This window comes from Sesamum indicum, linkage group LG10, assembly GCF_026168435.1.
Source record: "Sesamum indicum cultivar Baizhima isolate 11 linkage group LG10, ASM2616843v1, whole genome shotgun sequence".
NCBI lineage: Eukaryota > Viridiplantae > Streptophyta > Magnoliopsida > Lamiales > Pedaliaceae > Sesamum > Sesamum indicum.
Genome location: NC_142666.1, coordinates 16,175,557 through 16,201,240, shown reverse-complemented (window position 1 = coordinate 16,201,240; position 25,684 = coordinate 16,175,557). Strand labels below are relative to the sequence as shown.

At 37.7% G+C, this 25,684-nt stretch overlaps 3 protein-coding genes across 7 annotated transcripts; all 3 read right to left on the bottom strand.

Moving 5' to 3' along the window:
- Window positions 1-5,191: 5,191 nt before the first annotated feature.
- Window positions 5,192-7,151, bottom strand: LOC105172077 (uncharacterized). Of its 3 annotated transcripts, none has more exons than XM_088885915.1 (2): window positions 6,971-7,151; window positions 5,192-6,856 (listed from the first exon to the last, which is right to left on the bottom strand). In XM_088885915.1, the coding sequence occupies exons 1-2, from the start codon at window positions 7,023-7,025 to the stop codon at window positions 5,247-5,249; spliced, it is 1,665 nt and encodes a 554-aa protein (XP_088742041.1). In that variant the 5' UTR covers window positions 7,026-7,151; the 3' UTR covers window positions 5,192-5,246. The 3 variants fall into 3 exon arrangements, with proteins under 3 accessions (XP_088742041.1, XP_020552905.2, XP_088742042.1); XM_020697246.2 differs by having other exon boundaries at window positions 5,192-6,822; window positions 6,971-7,150; XM_088885916.1 differs by having other exon boundaries at window positions 5,192-6,361; window positions 6,971-7,150.
- Window positions 7,152-12,823: 5,672 nt separating this feature from the next.
- Window positions 12,824-13,979, bottom strand: LOC105172079 (uncharacterized). The gene is made up of 3 exons (XM_011093416.1): window positions 13,602-13,979; window positions 13,488-13,496; window positions 12,824-13,357 (listed from the first exon to the last, which is right to left on the bottom strand). Exons 1-3 carry the CDS (start codon window positions 13,977-13,979, stop codon window positions 12,824-12,826), a joined length of 921 nt encoding a protein of 306 aa, XP_011091718.1.
- A 2,288-nt stretch (window positions 13,980-16,267) lies between these two features.
- Window positions 16,268-18,306, bottom strand: LOC105171963 (uncharacterized). Of its 3 annotated transcripts, none has more exons than XM_088885917.1 (2): window positions 18,075-18,304; window positions 16,268-17,926 (listed from the first exon to the last, which is right to left on the bottom strand). In XM_088885917.1, the coding sequence occupies exon 2, from the start codon at window positions 17,923-17,925 to the stop codon at window positions 16,381-16,383; it is 1,545 nt and encodes a 514-aa protein (XP_088742043.1). In that variant the 5' UTR covers window position 17,926; window positions 18,075-18,304; the 3' UTR covers window positions 16,268-16,380. The 3 variants fall into 3 exon arrangements, with proteins under 3 accessions (XP_088742043.1, XP_088742044.1, XP_088742045.1); XM_088885918.1 differs by having other exon boundaries at window positions 16,431-16,512; window positions 16,659-18,304; XM_088885919.1 differs by having other exon boundaries at window positions 16,622-16,806; window positions 16,917-18,306.
- Between the last annotated feature and the right edge of the window lie 7,378 nt (window positions 18,307-25,684).

Genomic DNA, 25,684 nt, shown 5'->3' with positions numbered 1-25,684 from the left:
GAGATTCTTGTTTAAATTGATAAATTATCTACTATTTGAACTATTTGTTAATCAGGGTAATGTGACCTGCACATGATCTGATTTTGTTTCGAAAAAATATATATACCTTCACTAATTAAGTCTTTGGCATCTTTCCATCTACCGAAGTTGCACAAACCTTGAACCACTGTACTATATGTTATCGATCATTTTGGCTAGGAGGTGGAGCACATCATTTTAGAAATTTGAACAATAAAATGCAGAGAAGCTATGTTGAATTTGATAAAAGAAATTGAACTTTCAAGAATCAGTTTGAAGTTACAACAGCTTTATGTTGTTGAAGAAGAAGTCTGCTACCAGACTTTTAAACATATGAAGAGAAGCTAACTAACTCATTTACTAATCAAAGCGAGATAACGCTTTACAAGTCGCAGAAATAACCAACGGCTATGACGCACTTTCACTTAAGTGCAAAAGAAAACGTAATTCTGATGAGAAATGCGATGACGACTTTACTGTACTTCTTCCTCCTTTCTTCTATATTCCTTCAACTGCAGCAGATTTCAGGAGCTTAGGAAACGAGCTTTGCCTTTCATTTTTACATCCCCTCCTCAAGTTGGACTTGTCAAAATGTTGATGAGTCCTAACTTGGAAATAAGAGAGGCAAAGCTTGGACCTGGAAGTGGCTTAGTAAAAATATTAGCTACTTGTTCTTTGGAGGATACATGTGCTGGGGCTAGAAAACCTTGCTTGTATTTATCACGTACTATATGGCAATCAATCTCTAAGTGTTTTGTTCTTTTATGAAGCACAGGATTTGTTGTGATATGTAGTACAACTTGATTATCACATAAGAAAGGAATAGGGGTTGGAATCTGAATTTGAAATTCGCCAAGTATGTTGTATATCCAAGTTCATTCACAAGCTGCAGAGGCCATACTTCTATATTCAGCTTCTGCTGTGGAGCGTGACACGATTGTCTGCTTCTTTGTCTTCCATGAAATTAGCTACCTCCCAAAAATATGCAAAATCCAGTCAAGGATCTTCTTGTATCCTTGAATGTCGTCCAATCAGCATCACAGTAAGATATCAATTCAAAGCTTTCACTTGCTGGGAAGAACAGGCCTCTATGAATGATCCCTTTCAAGTACTAACGACAACATTCCAATGTTGCTTACAAGGATGCTGCATGAATTGGCTCAGCTGCTGAGTAGCAAAACATATGTCTGGCCTGCTGAAGCCTAGGTAAAGCAGCCTTCCCAACAACCTTCTATAAATTTCTGGAGTCTCTAGTTGTTCTTCTTCATATGCACTTAATTTAATACCTAATGGTAGAGGTGTAGCTGCAGCCTTGGCTTGATCCAGCCCTACATCTTTTACAATGTCTCTTATATATTTTGTTTGTGTGAGAGACATACCTACTTTTGATCTAGCAATCTCAGGCCCCAAAAAGTATCTAGCTGTGCCCAGATCTTTGATAGTGAATGTCTTCTCTAGATATTCCTTTATTTCTACAATTTCATGCTTTAAAGGACCCGCAACTAAAACATCATCTACATACACAAGAAGGCAAAAAAGGCCAGCTGAAGTGGTTTTAGTGAATAAACAATAATCATATTTAGATTGAACAAAACCATAAGCCTCTAATTTAGATGTAAATCATGATTTCATTATGTAGACTCTAGAGGCTTGTTTTAGCCTATATATTAATTTCTTCAGCTTGCATACATGGCCTTCAGGTATTGTGTAGCTTTCTGGTGCCTGCATATGCAACTCTTCATCTAGAAAATCATATAAAACTGCATTATTGATATCCAATTGATGCACATACCAACTAAGCTTTGTTGCAACTGCTAATAGAATTCGTACTGTCACTGTTTTGGCTACAGGTGAAAAGCTGTCCAAATAATCTATTCCAAGTATTTGATTGTACCTTTTAGTTACTAATCTAGATTTATATCTCTCAACGGATCCATCCGAATTAAGTTTAAGTTTATATATCCACTTACAACCTGTTGCTTTCTTGTTTTCTGATAGTACTACAATTTCTCATGTTTTATTCTTTTCTAATGCATTTAGTTCAGCATTCATAGCATCTTTCCATTCCTTTCTTTTAACAGCTTGTGTATACGACCTAGGCTCTTGTTCATGTGATGAAGCAGTGATGAAACAAGAGTGCATATCTGTAGTATGAACAACTATTGGTATGTCAGTTTGTTCAGATGATTGTGAACATATGAAGTCTTGGAATCTAATAGGTCTTGAAGTAATCCTAGAAGATCTTCTAAGTTGTGTATTATGTTCAGGTTGTGTTTCAACATCTTGATCCCAAGGTATGTTTGCTGGACTTTCTACAGGTTCAGTTTGTTCTTCACTAGTAACACTTTGATCTAAGTATTCAATTTCAGGACCTAAGGCTGGTGTGGAATAGGTAATTGGATCTGTTTGTTGACCTACATATGGAAATACACTTTCCTAAAATGTAACATCCCTAAATATTATCACTACTCCTTTGGTTAAATCATATAGTTTATATCCCTTTTGATTATTAGCATATCCTAGTAGAACACATTTAGAGGCTCTAGGGTCAAATTTTGATTTGTTAGGTAGTGTATTTGCAAAACACAAACATCTAGAGGTTCTAAATTGGTTGTAATTCACAGGTTTGTTATATAGTATTTCGTAGGGTGTTTTCCATCTTACAAGAGGTGTAGGTATTCTGTTTATGATAGGTCACAGTCAAGATTGCATCAGTCCAAAACATCTTAGGCAAGTTTGATTGAAACATGAGTGATCTTGCTACTTGTAAAAGACATTTGTGTTTTCTTTCAACTATTCCATTTTATTGTAGTGTGTAAATACATGTAATTTGATGGATTATACCTTCTTTCTTAAAAAAATCTTGGCATTGGTTACTTTGGAACTTAGTTCCATTGTCAATTCTCTTTTCTTTTCTTTTTTAATAATAGAGTATAGTTTCTTTTATGTTCTTCGTCCCATCTGCTGGGTTTTTCCTCGCTAGTGGATTTACGAACTCCCTCCCATCACCTCTTTGTCTACAAGGGAAAGGACTGCAGGGCTCATTGCCCTTTTAGAGGACCTTAACGCTGACCCCTATGACTATAGGGAGTTAATGGACAGGAGGTTTCTCTCTCAGTTCGGTCTGAGCCCCAAGAAGGTCTCATTGGAGAATTTAAGGTTGGCTTTCATTTCCTCATTCCTCAATTCTTTGAAGAGTTTGCCCAAAATTTTCGAGTTCTCCTGAACTAATTGAAGCCTAATTCATTTCTGTTGGTTGGTAATTACATGGTTTTTTGGTTTAATGGTATTCATCGTTTTGAGCAGAGCTTTTTTATACTTGTTTTCAATTAAAGAGATTTGAGCCTGACATTTTTCACATCTTCCCTCGATGAGGGGTTTGCTTTCTTCTTGCCCATAATGTTCCAAACAATTGAAGGGGTAGTTTCTTTTATGTTCTTCGTCCCATTTGCTGGGTTTTTACTCGCTAGTGAATTTATGAACTCCCTCCCATCACCTCTTTATCTATAAGGGAAAGGATTGCAGGCTCACCACCCTCTTATAGGACCTTAACCCTGACCCCTATGACTGTAGGGGATTAATGGATGGGGGGTTTCTCTCTCAGTTCGGTTTGAGCCCTAAGAAGGTCTCATTGGAGAAGCCCCTGGGTGCCGCTACTTTCAATATTGTTCCTCTATGCTTGCATTTTTCTCACTTGTGGTCCAACTTAATGGTTTTATATAGTTTTTAGAGCGAATCATGTTTAGAAAATTATTGCGAGAGAGCATTAGGGCAATCCAAGAAGTCGTCTGACGGCAACCCCTTCTTCTCGACCAACTAGAGGGACCCCATCTTCCAGTGACTCCTGAGGGAACTGCTCGACCTCCACCCCTGAAGGTTTCTTAAAGATGTCCAAGGGCAACTCCTCTAACTAGCCTTCATTCAGAGTTTCTCTATAGGTAGTCACTCACTCTACCACCACCCCTCCTACTCCTACACCCCTCTCCCTTGGGATACATGGGATTCCTCCCCTAGGTGCTAACATTTCTCCCCTGACTAGGCCCTTTATACTTAGCAGTCCCTCGTGCGGGAGTGAGGGGGGAGTCCGGATTATTCTCGGAGTTTTTAAGGGGGTTTTGATGTTAGGGGACAAGCACACCCTATTTTCTATTTCTAGGGAGGACTTGACTGGCATGTTGTCTTACTATGTCAGTATGGTATCTCACGCTCTTTCCTTTAATTTTTGTATGAGTTCTTGATCTCGTGTATTGAGTTGTCTGTCTTTTTGCGTATCCCTTAGGTGACAATAGTGTTGTGTGAGATATTGTCCCGCCTCTAGGTTATGTCTCCTCTTCTCCATTCAGATAGATAGATGAAGAGATTGGAGGATCGGGTGGAGCGCTTTGCTAGGTGGTGAGGTGGCCAAGCTGAAAGATGCAAGGAAGAAGGCCTAGGGGAATTGCCAACTTTCTAAGAAGGAAAATGCTCAGATGTATCAAAAACTTTTGGACATGCTAATCTGAGGCATTGATGAGGGTGTTTGAAAACACGCTCCTTGGTTTTCCATATCTTGGTGAGGGCTAACAACACCTAAAGTTTTGATGATAGGACTGCCTGCCAGAGTACATAGTGGAAGTTAAGTTCTCATTTACAATTATAGAAGTTATTGAAACTTACAATGCTTGTATTATTACCCTGATAAGATAGAAAACAAAGAGATTAATAGCTTTTGCGTGAGGTAAATTGTCCATATGTGTATATATTATATTACAATTATATATCAATACAATAAGTAAGAAATATATAAAAAAATATCAAATTAAATATCAGATTTATTATTAAAGAAAAACTAAATTTTATTATTCTAATCAATCTCAGACTTTTTTCTTAAAAATTGATTAATTAGGTAAAAAATAGTATCGAAATAGAATTTTGTGTCCCGAAATTTTAGTTTGATTTTGTATGATATGAAGATGAGGGGGAACCCCAAAAAATCCTGCATCGGACTCTTTCTTTCGTTTATGAAAAACAAACAAACAAACACTATTATGTAAATCATATACAAAAAGATAAAAACAGTCCAAAAATATTTGTTAAAACTATATCAGTTTTAACAACTAAAAGTAAAAGTTATTGCACAAGTTGAACAATTTCTATACTATTTACTTAAAAAGCTTTTAAAAAAAGTAGCTAGGGCCATAATTAAAGTTGTTGAATAAAAATTAATATGTTGTAGCATACATGAGACATTAGCAGTTATCAGTACTTTCAGAGGAACAGTATCTCCAACCTTTGTCTTGAAGTTGATCAAGCAACATAGATACAACAGTTGCATTGGGTGAGAATCCTTGTCTGCACATTTCATCCAAGAACGTCTTTGCCTCGGCAAGCAACCTTCTTTTAAGCAAACCTTGGATACAGACGTTATATGTCACATTATCAGGTGCACAACCACCTTTTTCCATTTCCACAAGCAAACGTTTTGCCTCCTCTACATGTCCTCCTTGACATAGTGAACCAATAATGATATTATATAATTGAACATTAGGTCGCAAACCTTTGCAAGGGAGGCTATTGAAAAGATCTCTTGCAATCTCATCTTTTCCATCCTTGCACAATCCATGGATGAGTATACCGTATGTAGTTATGTCAGGATGAACACCTTGTTCTTCCATTATGTGTAGGAAAGAAAATGCTTCAACAATCTGCTTGTTCATACACAAGCCATTCAACAAGGTATTGTAAGTCACTACATCGGGAATTAGTTGCTGAGCGTGCATATCTTTGAAAAGCTTCAATCCATCAGCACATCTACCTGCACAAAATAATCCTTGTAGCATGGTGCTATAGGTAACTACATTGTAATCCAACCCTTTACAAGGAACTTCGAGGAAAAGGCCCCAAGCTTCCTCTACCCTTCCATTCTTGCAATATCCATTGATCAAGCTGTTATAGCTGACGATAGAAGGCTTCAAACCTTTACCTGGCATGGAGTCAAATACTTGTCTTGCTTTATCAATTTGCCCAACCAAGCTGTAACCATCTATGAGAGTATTGTACATGACAACATCAGGAAAAATGTTTCTTTGCATCATAATTTCAACAACATCCTCAGCCTCTTTGACCAGTCCTTCCTTGCAAAATGCATCCACCAATATATTGAAAGTAATCACATTTAGAGATATCTTGTGATCCACCATTTTAGTAATTAAGTCTTTCGCCTCTTTCCATCTGCCGAAATTACACAAACCCCGAAGTATAGAACTATATGTGACAATATCAGGTGAAATGCCCTTGTCAATCATTTTGGCTAGGAGCTGGAGCGCATCATCAACCATACGATCCTTGCACAAACTGTCAATCACTGAGTTATAAGAAAAAACATCAGGTTTGCAGCTTGTCTTTTCAAATAACCGAAGCAAATCATATGCAGTGAGAGTGTGTCCAGCTTTGCATAGCCCATTTATCACAGTAAGAATAGTAACTTCATCAGGTTCACAGATTTTCAGCGTCAATAACTTTTTGAATAATTTTTCTGCCTCGACGACTTTATCACCTAAAAAGAGCCCTTTTATAAGTGTGTTGAAAGTAGTGACATCTGGCTTGTAACCGCACTTGAAGAAACTGCCCAAGACAGCAAATCCAAAGTCTACTCGATTGAGAAGGCAATGGCAATTAACCACGATATTCAATGTATACTCGTTTACAGGGGCACCCGATTGACGCATTTCGTTGAATACATTAAGGGCAACACGGTATTGTTTCATCTTGACAACAACATTCAACAGTTTGGTGAATTGAACAACAGAAGGCTGTGGGCGCATTCTGAGCATTTGACGAAACAAGAAAACAGCATCATCTACATCATGAATACAACTGAAATCCATTCTGGGGTTTGGAGAAAAGGGCATATCCTTATGGCTGAAATTATGAAAAGATGAAGAGAGAAAAGAGAGTGGAGAAATTACAGTACCTCTCTTTTCTGCAGCAAAACCTCTACGAAGAAGAGCCATTGTAGAAACTCTCATCTACTTCACAGAATTGAAGAATGGGATTAAAGTGTAGAGTGTGCTCTTTAGCTACTCATAAAGTGTGAGCAGGTGATAGAAAAATGAGAATCAACAGAGACAGCGACTTAATAGACAGTACTTTATATTAATAAAACTTAAAGATTTTAATTAAAGAAACATTCGTAAAATACATTTTTATCAATACATTTTGACAACTTAAGTATATGAAATATTTTTCGCATTAACAAAACAATATTGGTATCAAATATATTTTTATACTTTATATTAACCGTTGTTTCTGGAAGTGCACTCAAAATAGTTTTAAATCCCTTATTCTCTAAAATAGTTTTAAATCGACTTAATTTAGGTAGTAATTGAGAGTTTAAATTCTTTCATATAAATCTGATTAGTTGTTGTCAGTATTTTAATTTTCGTCATTTTTTCTTAATAAACAGTACTTCATATTAAATAAAACTTTAAGATTTTAATTAAAACTTATTAAAGAAACATTCATAAATACATTTTTATCAATACAGTTTTATTATTTTTTGGGTCACTTAGGAAATATTCGCGAGAGATTTGAATGAACATTTTCCAAGTTTTAGAAAAGCAAGTTTTGAAGTCAACTTAACAATGAATTAATAATTATTCTATTATACTGTTATTAAAAGTTCTTGAGACTCAAAAATAAATTTTTTTGGTAGTACTCTCTCTTCCTTTTACAAAATATTTAATAAACATGCTATTAAGAATAGATACAACCCATCATACATTTAGAATCAAGTAATAATTATCTTATTAATATGTTCACAATTGCAATTATTCTTTTCTTTAAGTTCTACAATTCTTGAGAAAATAAATTAGAATCTTGTTTACTATCACTGTTTAAAAAATTACAAATATCTCCCTAAAACTACAAATACCCTTCTACAACGAGTTGTCACAAGGAGATATTTGTTAGAGTATTTGTAATTTTAGAGAATATTTACAATTTTTCAAAAAATAAAAATGTATTTATAGTTATGATAAACTTTATGAGAATCAATACCCTTAAATTTATAATAATAACATCATTCAAATGGTAGGTTTTACTACAGATTTTCTTAGAATTACACTTATCTATTCTTATACTATTTCTTTATCAATTAAAAGAAGTAAAACTAAATGTAAAAATCAAAACACAATCAACTTAAAGTCAAAGGGGATTAAGCAAAATTGTTTAAAATGTGATGATTTTTCAAATGCTAATTTATTTGCCACATGACCTCATGCTTCATTCCTACTTAAAAGAATTTATTATTTATATTGGGATCTCAACAACTTCTATTATTATTCAATTATTTTCCTCATCTTTAGTTAATTCAATATTTTCTCATATTCAACATTTCTTTCTTGCTTTCTTATTTTCTTTTCTTTTTTTTTTTTGTGAAATTTTCTTGTCAACTTGTCATGGATTGTATTCTATATGTTCTTGATAATTATATCTTAATTCTTCTCAAATTTGAATGCTCAAGAATAAATCTAATTAATTCTTCCCAATCAGGATTTTTTTCCTCTCGTTTTTAGAGGTGATAGTTTTTCTCTCAGATAGGAGGGTTGTGTACTTGTTTCTTTTAGCTATGTATTTTCTATGAGTTGTTAGTGTTTCTGTGGCCCGTGGAAGTGGATTGACTTCATGCTAGCTTGCCTAGTCTGGTGAAGCAAGTTTCTAAGGACTAGGGCTGATGTGTTAAGACCTACTCTGGTCAAGATTCATGGGAGTTGTACGATGCGAACTGTCTCCCTTGCAATCAAGCCGCCTTATTGCAGACTACCTTTACTCGTCTAGAGGAACATTATGCCCACTCCTTAATCCAAGTAATAATCTATACCTCCTTTTCCCTTTCTTCTCTCTCTTCCTTGTGAATCTCCTTCTTACCTAACGTTGTGGTTTTAGGCTGCCAACTTCGTTAGAGGCCTGTCCCTCAAGTGTTCAGGCTTGAGGCAGAATCAACTAGCAGCTGAGCGTAGGAGCAGGGATCTGAGGATCCAACTTTCGGAGATCACGACTCGCGAACGCGAATGGGACAAACAACGATCATCTATGGAGGCTCGCATTAAAGAGTTGGAGAACCATATGGCCTCCGAGGTCGCCAAAGCGCGCGATGATGGTGAGAAGGTAGGGTTCGATGCCGGTCATGCAGCTGGAAGGATCGCAGGGGTAATTGAAGGTTGAGAAGTCTTCCTTCGCTCGGAGGAGTTTTTGAATCGTGTTTGGGAGACTCGCCTCCAAGCCGCTCGAGATTTTTTGAAGGCTCCTGCTTTCGAGTCAACTTTGGAGATAAAGGCTGCAGAATTCCTAATGCGTGGGTTCGATAGATGCAAAGCTCAGGTATCTACCTTGAATGGGTTTGCATCAGGATTCGATACCACACATCTCGATCCTGGTCTTGATGGCAATCTGCAACCCTTTCCTGAAGAGGAAGCCCCTCCCGTTACTGATGATGAGTTCGCTATTCTTTTAGACGAACTGGACGAGAATTAATCCTGTATTTATAACTTCCTGTTAACGACTGTTTTCGTTTTGTCTTTGATGATATCTTGAGACCTTATGAATCTTTATTTTTAACGTATCTATCTTTTTCGAGCTAGAGTGTTTGTTCTTTCGCAGAATGAAAATCCAGCCCTATGGATGACTATGGCCTTTGATTGATCTTTTACAGATCAGTAATAGACCATAAGTTTCTTCGACCTTCACGGATGAGCCGTTGTCTGAACGTCGTTGAGACGCTATACATTTGTCATGAAGTGAGTATTTATGACAATCTTTCACAAAATAATCTTTCAACTATCTTCGAATGAAGTTAACACAATCTTTCATAGATGTTCGAATGAAGTTAATACATAATCTTTCACAGATGTTCGAATGAAGTCATACAAATTTATGATAAATCGTCTTTCATAGATTTTTGATTATTCAATCTTTCCCAAATAATTTGACGATTATTCAATCTTTTCCAGATAATTGACCTTTCACAGGCTTTCTACAAAAAGCAGGAAATTCAGGAAATCTGGTGGTGATCGTTGGGACAGCCTTTTCCAGTCTCATTCCTAAGCGTAGAATTTTCTAAGATTTTGAATGTTCCACGGTCGTAGCAAGTTTTTGCCCTGCATATCTTGCAACTTGTACGTCCCTCTTCCTAGGATCTTGACTATTTTGTAGGGTCCTTCCCTATTGGCATCCAGCTTTCCCGTATGCTTGGAAACTTCTACCTTTTTCAGAACAAGATCGCCCACTTGCAACGATCTAGTCTTCAAATTTTTGTTATAGTTTCTCAGCATCAAGCTTTTGTGGTATATCATCCTTGCCTGGGCCGCATCTCTTTTTTCCTCTATCATCTCCAGATAGAAGCTTCTTTGGGTCTGGTTGGTCTGTGGATCGAATCTCTAGATCCTTTGTGATTCTTCCCCGATTTCTACAGGAATCGTAGCTTCAGAACCATAAATCAAACAGAAAGGAGTCTCACCTGTGGAAGATCGGGGGGTCGTTCTGTAGGCCCATAATACTCCTGGTAGCTCTTCGCCCCACCCTTTCTTCGACCCCAGCCTCGTTTCAAGTGATGGAGGATCGTCCTGTTTGTTACCTCGGTTTGTCCATTTGATTGGGGATGGCCAACAGCAGTGAACTTCTGTCGGATCTTTAACTCTTTTAGCCATGAAACGATCTTCTTTCCTTGGAACTGCGTTCCATTGTTGGATATTAACACTCAGGGTATTCCAAACCGGCAGATTATATTCTTCCAGATGAAGTTGATCGTTTCTCTTTCGGATATTTTCGCAACTGCCTCTGCTTCTACACATTTGGAAAAATATTCGACTGCCACTATGATGAATTTTTTCTATGCCTCAGCGGGTGGGAGAGGTCCTAATATGTCGATGCCCCACTGGTCGAATGGGCAGGCGGCCATGATCGGTGTCATAGGTGTTGCCGGTCTATGTATCAGCGATGCGTACCTTTGGCACTTTTCGCAGGTACGCACGAATTCCTTTGCATCTCTCCCTAGTATAGGCTAAAAATACCCCTGTCTTAGTACTTTTAAAGCCAACGATCTAGCTCCCAAATGGTTACCACAACTCCCTTCATGGATTTTTCTTAAAACATAAGCGGCCTGATCTTCGTTCAAACATTTTGCCAACGACCCTTCCATTATTCTTTTATATAGCTACGAACTGATCAGCGCGAACCTAGGTGCCCTGGATCTTATCTTCCGGGCTTTTAATGGGTCTCCTGGCAATCTCCCTTCTCGCAAATAAGATATGATTTCTTCGATCCAGCGCGTGGAGTTTCGATCGTATTCATTTCTCCATTATTCGAGGTCGCCGGGTGCTTCTTGATCATTATTGTTATCCCTCTATCTCTTATCCCTGATAGAAGGGCTCCAAACTTTGCTAGGGAATCTGCCCTCTCGTTTTCGTCTCTCGAGATCTGCTGAAGTGAACATTTATCAAAACGTTGCATGAGTAGTTCCGCTCTCTCCTTGTAAGCTATCATTGATTTCTCTTTAGCTTCATACATCCCTTCGATTTGCATTGCGACTAGCTGTGAGTCAGTGTATGCCTCAAGGTTGCGAGCCCCAGCTTCATATGCCAATTCTAAGCCTAAAATCAGTGCTTCATATTCGGCTTCGTTGTTTGTAACTGTAAATGATAAGCGAACGACGATCTCCATCTCGATCCCACCGGGCCCTTCTATCAATATCCATGCGCCTCCATTATTCGCATTAGCCGACCCATCTACATGTAGCATCCAGATGCCCGATTCTTGGGGTGGCTCGCTTGATGTTTCATTCATAAAGTCTGCAAGTACTTGTGCGTTCTCTGCTGTCCGACTCTGGTAACTAATGTCGAACTCCCCCAGTTCGACTGCCCATTTGATCAATCTACCATACGCTTCTGGTCATGAAATGATGTTTCGCAACGGCTGGTTTGTCCTCACGACTATCTTGTGCTACTGGAAGTATGATCGTAGCTTCCGTGCTGTTACTACTAAGGCTAATGCCAACTTTTCCACTTGTGTGTACCTTTTCTCGGCGCCTTGTAGCATTCGACTAATATAATAGACCGAATTCTGAACCTCATCGCTTTCCCTTATCAAAACTGAGCTTATAGCATTATCCAAAACTGCTTGATAGATATATAGTGTATCCCCTTCTCTAGGATTTACTAGCAGTGGTGGGGATCTCAAGTACTCTTTCAAATTTTGAAACGCTTGTTCACAATCGTTAGTCTACTCAAACCCCTTTGGCCTTTCTCAAAATTTTAAAGAAATGTAAATTGCGATATGCTGATTTAGATATAAAGCGATTGAGTGAAGCAATTCTACCTGTTAATTTCTGCACTTCTTTCACAGATGTGGGGGATTTTAGATTCAGGATCGCATCAATTTTTTCTGGGTTCGCTTCAATTCCCCGTTCGCTAATCATGAAACCCAAGAATTTGCCTCCTCCAACCCCGAATGTGCATTTGTTTGGATTCAGCTTCATCCCATACCTTCTCATAATCGCGAAGGCCGTCTCCAAATGTGTTAGATGGTCTTCTGCTTTTTGACTCTTAACGAGCATGTCGTCCACATAGACCTCCATCAATTTTCCGATCTGACTTGCGAACATCTTGTTCACCAGCCTTTGATATGTTGCCCCTGCATTTTTCAATTCAAATGGCATTACATTGTAGCAAAATATACCTTTATCTGTAACGAAAGATGTCTTCTTGCGATCTTCAGTCGCCATGAGGATCTGGTGGTATCCTTGATATGTGTCCATCATGGAGAATATCTCCTATCCTGCCGTAGAGTCCACCAACAAATTGATCCGAGACAGAGGATAAGGGTTTTTGGGGCAAGCCTTGTTTAGGTCCGTGAAATCTGTGCACATTCTCCATTTGCCAGCTGTCTTTGGTACCATCACCATGTTAGCTAACCAATCGGTGTACTGAACTTCTGATACGTACCCAGCCTTTAGTAGCTTGTTAACCTCCTCCTCAATAATGCGATTCTTATCTATTCCAAAGGTTCTCTTTTTCTGTTGTACTGGTCGAGCAGCGGGGTCGACGTTCAGTCGATGCACTATCACTCCCGGGTCTATCCCTTTGAGATTAGTGGGATCCCACGCAAACATATCCACTTTTTTTCTGAGGAAAGTGACCATGACATTTTCGAATTCACCTAGTTTCGATCCTATCGTCGTTCTCTTACTAGGATCTCTTTGCACAAGTTCAATTTCTTTGTGATCGACTGGTTCTATCCGTTCCATCTGCTTTGGCCACTCCGTCTTGCTAGAATCCTCGCGCCTTCTTTTTTCGGTAATTTCGCCCTTTTTAGGGACAAATTATAACACCTCTTTGCCTCTATCTGGTCACATATTACCTCTCCTACCTCGTGTTGTGTAGGGAATTTTATTTTCAAGTGGTAAGTTGAGACGACTGCCCTGAAAGAATTGAGACCTGGTCTCCCTAGAATAACATTGTAAGTAAAAGGTGTATCAACAACAAGGAATTTTACCATCAATACTTTTCTTTTCGGTTCTTCCCCGATAAACGCCGGAAGGTCTACTGTACCAAGCGATTCGACTTCCGCTCCTCCAAAGCTGACCAGAGCATTTTCACAGGTTTTAATCTTACACTATCCAAATCCATCTTCTTCAGTACCTCTCTGAAAATGATGTCTGCCGAACTCCCGTTGTCAACTAATACTTTATGGACCGTGAAATTTGCTATGTCCATCTTGATTACCATTTGATCATTATCTGCGCCTGCTCTTTCTCCCGCATCGCAGTCTCCGAACATGATTTCTTGTTCAGTAGTTATCCTCATTAGCTGTGTTCGTTTGTTTGATCTATGCTCTCTTTCGAACCTTTTCCTCATCCTGTTGGAGCATCCTTCTGACCCTCCTGCTATCGTATGGATGACGTCTTTCACAGGCGCGTTGTCTCCCATACCTTGGTCGTTTCCGCGTTCCGTCTACGTCCTTTTTCTATCTAGGCTTCTCGATCAGCTACGACGAACATCTTTTCTGTCAAGATGTTGCAATTACCTTTAAAGTAACCCTGTCGCACCAGGCACTCGATCTTATCTTTAAACTGATAGCATTCTTCCGTGTCATGCCCCTTCTCCCTATGGAAACGACAATATTTATTCGAGTGTTTCTTCGCTGGTGTGAGCCTTGTGTGCTTGGGCCACTGCAGTATATCATCTTTTTCCACCATCATGAGCGTTGTTGCCCTGGTCATGCTCAATGGCGTGTATTAGGTGTACTTAGGTTGATATGGGGGTTCTCGAGCTCTCTCGACTCTTGCTCGTGGTTCCTTTTCTCTATCCTTTCGATCCCGATCTCGACCTCGATCCATGTTATACCTCCACTCTTCATCCTTCATGACGTTCATTTCTTCTTCATCTATGTACTTTTGTGCCATCGCCATGAGCTGCTCTACGTCTGTTGGAGGGTCTCGAGCTAAAGCGGATGCGAAGAATCCTTTTTTCAATCCATGAATAAGAATGCTGATCATCATGTCGATACGGAGGTCTTGTACCTCCAACGTCTCGTTGTTGAAGCGCCCCATAAAACTCTTCAATGTTTCATTCTCTCTTTGTCGTATAGTGAAGAGATGTGTGGCAGATCGCTTTTGCTTCCTCTTACTTGCGAAATGGAATGTGAATTTTTGCACAAGTTGCTCGTGCGATTCTATACTCCCCGGATGCAAACTCGTGAACCATTCCTGAGCCTTCCCTGTTAAAGTAGTAGCAAACAATTTAGCTGTAATAGGGCTAGGTTGCCCGTAAAGGTTCATTACCATATCAAAAGCGGCCAGGTGCTCATGTGGGTCTCTGGTTCCATCATACTTCGGGAGATCGGGCATCCTGAAGCTTGGGTTGACCTTCTCCGTAAGTATTTTGTTACAAAAAGGAGAGTTTCGGTTATGGAAAACTATTTCCCCACGCTTCTTGAGTTCATCGATTTGTTTCCCTAGCGTGGCTATTTGTTTGCTCACGTTGTCCACCTCAACCCTCGAAATAGCTAGGCCCCTTTGGTGACTTCGATCCCGACTGCTAGACCCGACTTCTGAGGGGGCATGGTACTTGGGGACTGTTACCTTCTTACTAGTTCCCTCAGACACATGTTCTAGGTCTTTAAATAACCTCTTCTTCGTAGTTTCCCTTTCCACCAGAGTACCAGTCTTCCTCTCGTAGGCGACGATCGCATTTCTGCTAGCTTCTTCAATCATTTATTGTAGTTCGGTCCTCATCATCTGAATCATTGGTTCTCTGGTTTCTATGAGTGTCTCCATGTCGGGCACGTTTTCTTTGAAGTGTCTCTCCATCCTTTCCCACAGACGGCGCCAAGTTGATCAGGCAGGAAATAGAGATGGTGATCTATACGATGCGTCCACTTTCTTCTCCCAATCCAATGAAGTACCTGTAGAACAGAAAACGCGTCAAACTAGTCGGGTCGAGGCCCGACTATAAGACTCCGACGCCCAAGTCAGAAAACGGAGGTTGAATAGATAATTTCGAGTAATAGAATTACTGTAGATTTCTTGCTTACCTTAATCAGTGTAAAACTGCTCCTATTTATATAATCTCGACTTTCCATACGCGACCGCCACGTGTCTCAATCCTAGGCCTTTGCGGCCTCTTAATCAGGCGGCTAATAAGGGATCATGCGCCCGGATCGCTTTATTAGCTACATTCCCGCGATCCTGTCCCTTTAACCATGTCACGTAATTTCTCCTTACTCCTTATGGAATTCAAAGGACCGTTTGAGGTGTGAAATGTCGTTAATACCCTTCATTAAGGGTATTCCTGTCTTTTAGTATTTTAGCTCTCATCACCCTCGAATTAACGTTATAAATATACAGATATGTTCTCAACAAGATCCAAGTGGCAAATCCACTTTCAAATCCTCAAATCTCAAGTCAAAACTATAACGTTTAATTTGGGATCACAAGCCCTAGGCATTGAATTAACGTTTTAGAAATTCAAATTCAAATTCAAAGGAAATCTACAAGAAGATTTACCCTTTGAATTTATCAAATCTACAAGATATTACTTTGAAGAGAAGAATCAGAGAATTAAATAAAAATTGTGTCCACTTTTACCTATCCAATGCATATTTCTATTTGTGATAATTTTCTCATGTTTTGATTTTCTCACACAATAAAATTTGTGCTCACACCGACATTCAAAAAATAAAGTTGTCAATGATGCTAAAGCAATGGAGACAGAGCTGGCACTGGTAATAGCAAGTTTCCTCAAACAATCATCATAACCCTCAAATATAGAGGGTTTCAAGATATGATTTTTGCATGATACATTAGCATTCAAAACTTTCATAGAAATATTATCTCAAACCCTCTTCTTGTTGTTGATCAAGGAATAGAGACACAGTAGTTGAATCGGGTGAGAATCCTCGCCTGTGCATTTCATTCAAGAACGCCTTTGCCTCGGCAAACAACTTTCTTTTAAGCAAACCCTGGATACATACGTTATATGTCACACTATTAGGTGAGCAACCACTTTTTTCCATTTCCACAAGCAAACATTTTGCCTCCTCTACATGTCCTTCTTGACATAGCGAACCAATAATGATAGTATATAATTGAACATTAGGTCGCAAACCTTTACAAGGGAGGCTATTGAAAAGATCTCTTGCAATCTCAACTTTTCCATCCTTGCACAATCCATGGATGAGTATACCGTATGTAGTTATGTCGGGATTAACACCTTGTTCTTCCATTATGTGTAGGAAAGAAAATGCTTCATCAATCTGCTTTTTCATGCACAAGCCATTCAACAAGGTATTGTAAGTCACTACATCAGGAATTAGTTGATGAGTGTGCATATCTTTGAAAAGCTTCAATCCATCAGCACATCTACCTGCACAAAATAATCCTTGTAGCATGGTGTTATAGGTAACTACATTGTAATCTAACCCTTTATGAGGAACTTCGAGGAAAAGGCCCCAAGCTTCCTCTACCTTTCCATTCTTGCAATATCCGTTGATCAAGCTACTATAGCTGATGATAGAAGGCTTCAAACCTTTACCTGGCATGGAGTCAAGTACTTTTCTTGCTTTATCAATTTGCCCAACCAGGCTGTAACCATCTATGAGAGTAGTGTACGTGACATCATTAGGAAAAATGTTTCTTTGCATCATAATTTCAACAACATCCTCAGCCTCTTTGACCAGTCCTTCCTTGCAAAATGCATCTACCAATATACTGAAAGTAACCACATCTAGACATATCTTGTGATCCACCATTTCAGTAATTAAGTTTTTCGCCTCCTTCCATCTACCGAAATTGCACAAACCCCGAAGTATAGAACTATATGTGACAATATCAGGTGAAATGCCCTTGTCAATCATTGTGGCTAGGAGCTGGAGCGCATAATCAACCATGCGATCCTTGCACAAACTGTCAATCACTGTGCTATAAGTTTTAACATTAGGTTTGAAGCTTGTCTTATCAAATAACCGAAGCAAATCATATGCAGTGAGAGTGTGTCCAGCTTTGCATAGCCCATTTATCACAGTAAGAATAGTAACTTCATTAGGTTCACAGAGTTTCAGCGTCATTAACTTTTTGAATAATTTTTCTGCCTCGACCACTTTATCACCTAAAAAGAGCCCTTTTATAAGTGTGGTGAAAGTAGTGACATCAGGCTTGTAACCGCACTTGAAGAAACTGCCCAAAACAGCAAATCCAAAGTCTACTCGATTGAGAAGGCAATGGCAATTAACCACGATATTCAATGTATACTCGTTTACAGGGGCACCCGATTGACGCATTTCGTCGAATGCATTAAGGGCAACACCGTATTGTTTCATCTTGACAACAACATTCAACAGTTTGGTGAATTGAACAACAGAAGGCTGTGGGCGCATTCTGAGCATTTCACGAAACAAGAAAACAGCATCATCTACTTCATGAAGACAACTGAAATCTATTCTGGGCTTAGGCGAAGAGGGCCTATTTCCGTGGCTGAGATTATGAAAAGATGAAGAGAGAAAAGAGAGTGGAGAAGTTACAGTACCTCTCTTGTTTGCAGCAAATCCTCTACGAATAACAGCCATTGTAGAAACTCTCATCTTCTCCAGAAATCCAAGAAAAGGAAATAATTCTCTGCTGTTTAGCAACTCATAAAGTCTGCTTCACAAGGGCAGAGGTATTCAGGTTCTGATAGAAAAGTTATAATCAACTGAGACAGCGACTTAAGGGTATAATTTCAATTTTTGTATCCAAAGTATATCTTTTTTTTTTTTAATTTTAATATCCTATATTTTTAAATGATCAGATTTGGTATTTAAAATTTTATTTTTCATCCGTATCGCCCGTTAAGTTAACAGTTAAAACAAAGAGTTAACTCCATTTTTTAGAAAAAATTAGACGGGAGTTTATCTATATAAGGGTATATTTGGCTATTATTTTTATTCGACATACAGAAAATTTCTATTTTGCTTCATTTTGATTTTAATTTTTATAATTGATGACAATAATATAAAAAAAAATACATATTTAATCTATTTTCTATCAAAACATACTAATTCAAATCATTATGAAAATACTAATACAGACGTTTTTTGATAATTCAAATCATTATGAAATAAATGAATCGCAGGCTAAATCGGAACAAGTAGAGATAATCTCCTAATAATAATTCAAGAAAACTAAAGAGTCTTAAATCCAATCACCTTTTAAGGAAATGATTAGGATGATAAAATCAAGCACACTAAAGTTACATGTGCGCATAAATTATGTTTACTCAAATTAAAAATTTGTAATATAATTTCATTTTAATTAGATGATGCACGATTTTTATTTTATCTATACTGCTAGTAATATATTATATAAGTTGAGGACACTTCGAAATTTATGAAACATAATGAATTCTTTTTATTACAAGTTGTATTATCTAATTCGAATATCTATAATTGAAATAAGATAATAAATTCTTTTTTTCAAAATTAGTGTTTATCTATACTTTCATTATGATTAATTTTTATCAGAATAAATATATATATGTCTATCTTATCAGTAATCATTTATTCTTAGTTTAATCACACACTACCTTCAAAATAAAATATTATTTTTTATCATAATATATATATATATTTAATTTATCACTAATCATGTATTTTTATTTTAATACGATACTTTTTGGTCGAAATTTAATTATATGAATCTCTTGGTATACCTCATGTAGTATTTTTTATTTTTAGTCAGATAAAATCATTATTTTCTACAAGTAAATATTTCAGTAACATATTTTTTTTAATGTAATTTTACTTGTTCAATAATAGTGATAAAGTAAATTTTTAGATTTCATTCAAATTAATATCTTTTTTGTTAGGTATTCTGATTCGATCTGATTTTCAATCTTTCATTATTTTTAATGTTTGAAAAAGGGTAAATATCATTTTTGGTCCCTCAATTACACCGCTTATCTAAATTTGGTCCCTCATATTTCTCTCTCATCAAATTTAGTCCCTCAACTTTATAAATTTCCTCAATTTCAGTATGCTTTTGAGATACTTCTTAACATCTTTTTTATTTTATAATTATGTATAAGTAATATTTTATTTAATAAAATAATAAAATGGTGTGCTTGATGGAGTGGTGAGGCTACAAAATTCTTTGTGCAAGGTCACATTTTCGAGTTCTTATGTTTGATAACGGAAGGGACCGAAATGAATGGAATCTATAAATTTAAAGGACTAAGTTTGATGAGGGGGAAACATGAGGGACCAAATTTGGATAAGTGGCATAGTTGAGATACCAAAAGTGATATTTACCCTTTGAGAAATCATAGGCCAATTCTTTTGAAATTTATGTTACAAATTACATTTTATCTTCTCCATGATGCGAGCAACAAATGCTCGTTATGATAGTCTTTTGGCTCAAAATCTTTAAGTCGAATCTTTAGCAAGCCTAAGGGAGAGGACCTGCAAAAATATATATATTAGCACTACGATTATTAAGTCGGTAATTGATGATAGAAAGATAATTCCAAAACGAATAAACTAGGAATGAGTGTTTAGAAAATGAAAGAATGATTGTGCTGGAACAAATGCTTGAGTAGTGAGTTGATATGTGTGCTTGTATTAAGATAACGTTACCCTAAATCGGGAGGGGGACTGGTTTTTATAGCTGTAGCCCCCAGTGAATGAGGGGGCAGGAAGTCAGCGGTTGCTGTGTATAAGTCTTCACAAAAACTGGAGGCTGGCGGTAAAGATTTGCAGGGAGTCCGATCTCCAAGGAGGATTTTTAATGAGATAAGCTTTCGGAAGATATGCCCTGAGATTCTAGGGGGTAGTGGGGGCGTAAGCATATCAAACATTTTGTCCTTATCATAGTCTCCATGGGCGCTTACTCACTCTCAGAGCAAATAGTCTCCTACCATTGGGAAGAATAGCCAACTAAGCCACCCAGTTAAGACTAAATGTCTTGGGCTGATGGTCGTGGATTGGGGCCCATCTCCAAAACAGCCATACACAGGATCCAGTCCAATGGGGGCTACTCTCTCTTAAGCCTCGTGCATTTTTGGGCCATTATACCAAATTTTAGTGCTGATTGGACCCTCAAATGGGTTAGTCCAACATTTGGCCAAACACATTGCTGGTGTATTATTCAGTCCCTCCCTCCCACTCTGAGGAGGAGGGCATCAATTTATTCCTCCTTAGAGTAGCTAGCCTTTAGCCAAGGGTATTTACCCTTCCGCCTCCTTAAGGGGAGCTCCAAGCTTGTCCATCTCGTATCTACTGAGGGAACAGTCTTCTATGAATCATGCGCTTCTTGTCAGGGTAATTGGACGATAATATGGAGCAGTTACTTGACATAGGTGATTCTTGCCTTAACCTCTTTCTTAATACAACCTTCACTTTCTCTTTCCTTATTCCCTACTATCTCTGAAGAAAAAACCTGGAGCTTTTGAATTTCCCCTTCCTCATGTATTAATCCCTTAAGTATAGTTTTCTCCTTTGTGTTATTTAATCTTTTACTTGTGATTCTTTATTTCCTTCTTTTCTTTTATTCTGCGAACCTCTTGTTGTCTTCTTAGCTTTGATAGCTTCCTCCATTGGGTCTGTGTGATTTGTGGGTGAGCGATCTGCTAGCGATCACCCTACTAAAGTTAGGTCTTAAGGGACAGGACTTGGGTCATCCATCTTCAAAGGGGCTCGAAGCTAGAGCATAAGCGGGCAACCGATGCCGCCTGGTTGATGAACCTTCCGACTTGCAAAAAAAGGCTATTAGTAAGAATGAGGAAGGGGGTTATTCTCTAGGAGAGGAAGAGGGAGAAGAATCCATGGACATCGGTAGAGAGGACAACTAGTCCCATCTTATTGGATAGGGTGTCCTTCTCATTCGGATGTTGACGCTCGCCGTTTAAGACAAGAGTACGATATTTCTTAAAGTGATGTTATCTATCTTCCTTCCTTAGATATTCATCCGAATACCCTTCTCCCCAATTGCTTGAACTTCTTTAGTATCCAATTTAAGATTGGCTTTTATTTCCTCATTCCTCACTTCTTTGAAAAGTTTACCCAAATTTTTCAAGTTCTCCTGAACGAATTGACGCCTAATTCCTTTCTTCTGTTGGTTGGTATTTACATATTTTTTTGTTTTAATGGCATTCATGCTTCTGGATAGAGTCCTTTTACTTGTTTTCAACTAAAGAAATTTGAGCCTAACATTTTTCACATATTCCCTCGTCGAGGGGTTCACTTTCTTCTTGCCCATAATGTTCCAAAGAATTGAAGGGGTAGTTTCTTTTATGTTTTTCGTCCATCTGCTGGGTTTTTCCTCACTAATGGATTTATGAACTCCTTCCCAGCACCTCTTTGTCTATAAGGGAAAGAACTGCAGGCTCACCGCCATCTTAGAGGACCTTTACCCTGACCCCTATGACTGTAGGGGGTTAATGGACGAGAGGTTTCTTTCTCAATTCGGTTTGAGCCCCAAGGAGGTCATTGGAGGAGCCCGTAGGTTTTCAATATTATTCCTCTATGGTTGCATTCTTCTCAAATGTGGTCTAACTTGATAGTTTTATCTATTTTTTAGAGTGAACCATGTTTAGAAAATAGCTGCGACAAAGCCATTAGGGCAGCCCAAGATGCCGTCTGACAGCAGGCCCTTCTTCTCGACCAATTGGAGGGACCCCACCTTCCAGTGACTCCCAAAGGAGCTGCTCGACCTCCACCCCTGAAGGTTTATCAAAGAGGTCCAAGGGCAGCTCCTCTAACTAGCCTTCATTCGAAGTTTCTCTGTAGGTAGTCACACTCTCTACCGCCACCCCTCCTATTCCTAAACCCCCTCTCCTTTGGGATGCATGGGTTTTCTCCCCTAGGTGCTAACATTTCTCCCCTAACTGAGGCCTTTACGCTTAAAAGTCCCTCGTGCAGGAGTGAGAGGGGGAGTCTGGATTATTCTTGGAGTTTTGAAGGGGGTGTTGATGCTAGGGGACAAGCACACCCTATTTCTGTTTCTAGGGAAGCGTTGACTGGCATGCTATGTTACTATGTCAGCATGGTATCTCACACTTTTTCCATTAATATTTATGAGTTTTTGATCCCATGTATTGAGTTGTCTGACTTTTTGCGTATCCATTAGGAGATAGTGGTGTTGTGTGAGATATTGTCCTGCCCCTAGGTTATATCTCCTCTTCCCCATTCAGATAGAAAGAAGAAGAGGTTGGAGGATTGGGTGGAACGCTTGCTGGGTGGGGAGGCGGCCAAGTAGAAAGATGCGAGGAAGAATGCCTAGGGGAACTGCCAACTTTCTAAGAAGGAAAATGCACGGATGTATCAAAAACTTTTGGACATGGCTAAGAATGAATCTGAGGCATTGATGAGGGTGGCTGAAAAACCTCTCCTAGGTTTTCCATATCTTGGCGAGGGCCAACAGCTAATAGAGTCTTGCTGGCAGGCCTGTCTGCCAGAGTACATGGTCCAAGTTGAGTTCTCATTACAATTATAAAAGTTATTGCAACTCCAAAGGCTTGTATTATTACCCTGCAAGACAGAAGACAAAGAGATTAATAGTTTTTGCATGAGGTAAATTGTCCATATACTTCATGTCCAGCAGAGGAGGTACTCCTTTCAGGAAATCTACGCGCCCATGCTCCCTTTTCCCTCCTCCAGTAGCAGGTATTGATTTTTTGACAAACTCTAGTCAGGGAAGATTTCTTTCTTAATTGTCTTCTCTTCAACACAGCGAGGGGTCTCAGCTCGTGTAGTAGGGTGAAAAGTAGGAGGTACAACAAAGCCAGAAGAACCTTTAGCCCTTTTAGAGGATATCTGCAGCAGATCAACAAGTTGTTTGCCCTTAAGATCCCCTATGGACGCCGAACTATCTGGGGTGGAAGGAGGACTCTTCAACAAGGTTCTCTTAGTAGAGGAGCCAATAGCATGGATGTTCTCCCCTTTCCTTTTCTTAGCCCTATCTCACAGCAACTTTTAAAATATTTTTGCTTCTAGAAAATCGGTACAAAATAATTGTGAAAATTCAGTTAAACTATCTATGAAGCAGGAAAACAACAAGAAAAAAAGGCTGCAAGTGAATATACAGACAACCGGATCCATGTCTGCCTCTTTAGGGCTCAGCCTAAAGGATAGCAAGGTGGACTAATTTGAGGAGATCCAATGGGTAGGCATTTAAAAATTCCATCAACTTATGGAAAGCAGCAGGGCGACTCTTTAAAAAATACTTAAGTTGCTTAAGAGGATTTGAGATCCACATAAGAGCAAACCTCCAAAGTTTGGGTGAGCAAAGAAAGAAATAATGGCGCTTCCGCACCTCTGCAACGGACTAGGTTCCGAGCTTTGCCTCAACTCGGCCAGTAGGATAAAAGATTTAGGGACTAATAGTTTTAAGGAAATGTCAAACATTATAGCCATATCATAGAAGAGTTCAGGAATAGGAAAAGCAAACCAGCCTTAAATTCAGAGATATAGATTTTGAATCTATGAATGGGGATATTCCCAAAACTCACAAAAAAAAAAAAAAGTAATTTAGATAAAAAAGAAAAACAACTTCGACTAAAAGAGAAGTGGCTTGGACAAAGAAAAAAAAACCCTGAAGTGGCAAGTCTTTTTATTGATATAAATAAATGCATTCATGGGGCAATGATTTTAGAAAAAAAAATATTAAAATATAATATGATACATTGAATATAGGCGATTTAATTTTTAATTGTGCAAATGTTAAAATAATGGGGATCTTTCTAAGTTAAGTAAATGATTTCGGAAACCAAAAGATATTTGTAAAACAAAGAAACAAAAATAAAATCCAGTAACATGCTTACATGCATACAATTTCGAGGCCTTTAAATACACACAAGAAGATTACTCTTGAAACTACTTATAAAGTTTGAATTTCAAATCTGCATGCACACATAAGAATGGAATGTATATATGAACTGTAAAAAAATATTTTAAAAAAAAAGTATAAGTATTTGGGTAATTTTGTTGGGGTCTGAAATGGCTTTTTCTATTTGCAACATCTCCAAGTAGGAATATTAATTGTTAGAATATGTTTTTTATTCGTATATTTTTATCAAAATAATATGAATTTAATGGATATGATAAGAATTCATTAAATTGATATTGTGTTTTATTGTGCTTATCATTTATATTTAACGGGGTTTCAGTGTCACAATAAAATGAACACAGGCCGAAATGATAACCCCGTGAAGTTGGGTTACACATAGACTTGGTATCTATGAAATCAACTTCTAAGCGTCGGTCTGAAATATTTCAAGTTGAGGATTTCGAAATAGAGCATCGAGTGTTTTATAAAGACTTACACTAAGTACTGCAGCCATGTTTTGTCGATATAAGACACAGGTCGTTTATCCAATTTTGGAGTAATTCAATGTTTGGCACGGGTCAAAAAATTCTTTTAATAATATACATGTGTATATACAGTAAAACCTCTATAAATTAATACTCTATAAATTAATAAACTCTCTAAAATAATAAAATCTTTCGGTCCCGATTTGGGCCTTTGTAAAAAATCATCAAATTCGATAAGATAATAAAATAATAATTTTTTGAAAAATTCCTTTATAAATATTAGGTCCCATTAAAACTCTAAATTAATAATTCATAAATATTACAATTATAAATATTATGGTAATTTACTAAAATGTGAAGTCTGTAATGCTTTACGCATTTGATCATTCATGGATGATTTTGTGATGCCTTTTAGATGAGAAGACATGGTTGGGTGTGATGAATTATTTTATTATCATATTGAGATTTATGTAGTATATGTTTCATTCATCATGCATGAATATATTTAATTGGGTATAATATTTATTTAAGTGCAGCGAATTAATGTAAACATGTATATTTAAGTTATTCCAATGAATTGATACATGTGTCTATGAATATAATAGTTAATTGTAAATAATGAATTGATATTATACATGAATATATTTAATTAGTTATAAAAAATTAATTGATGCATGAATATAATCATTGAAACATATATGAATTTATTTATTTTCAATACATATGTACTAAATTTGCTGAATTTAAAAAATCTCTCTTTTAATTAATAAAATATTAATTTATCGATAAATTAATATCTCTCTAAATTAATAAAATTTCATGGTCCCAAGATTATTAATTTATAGAGGTTTTA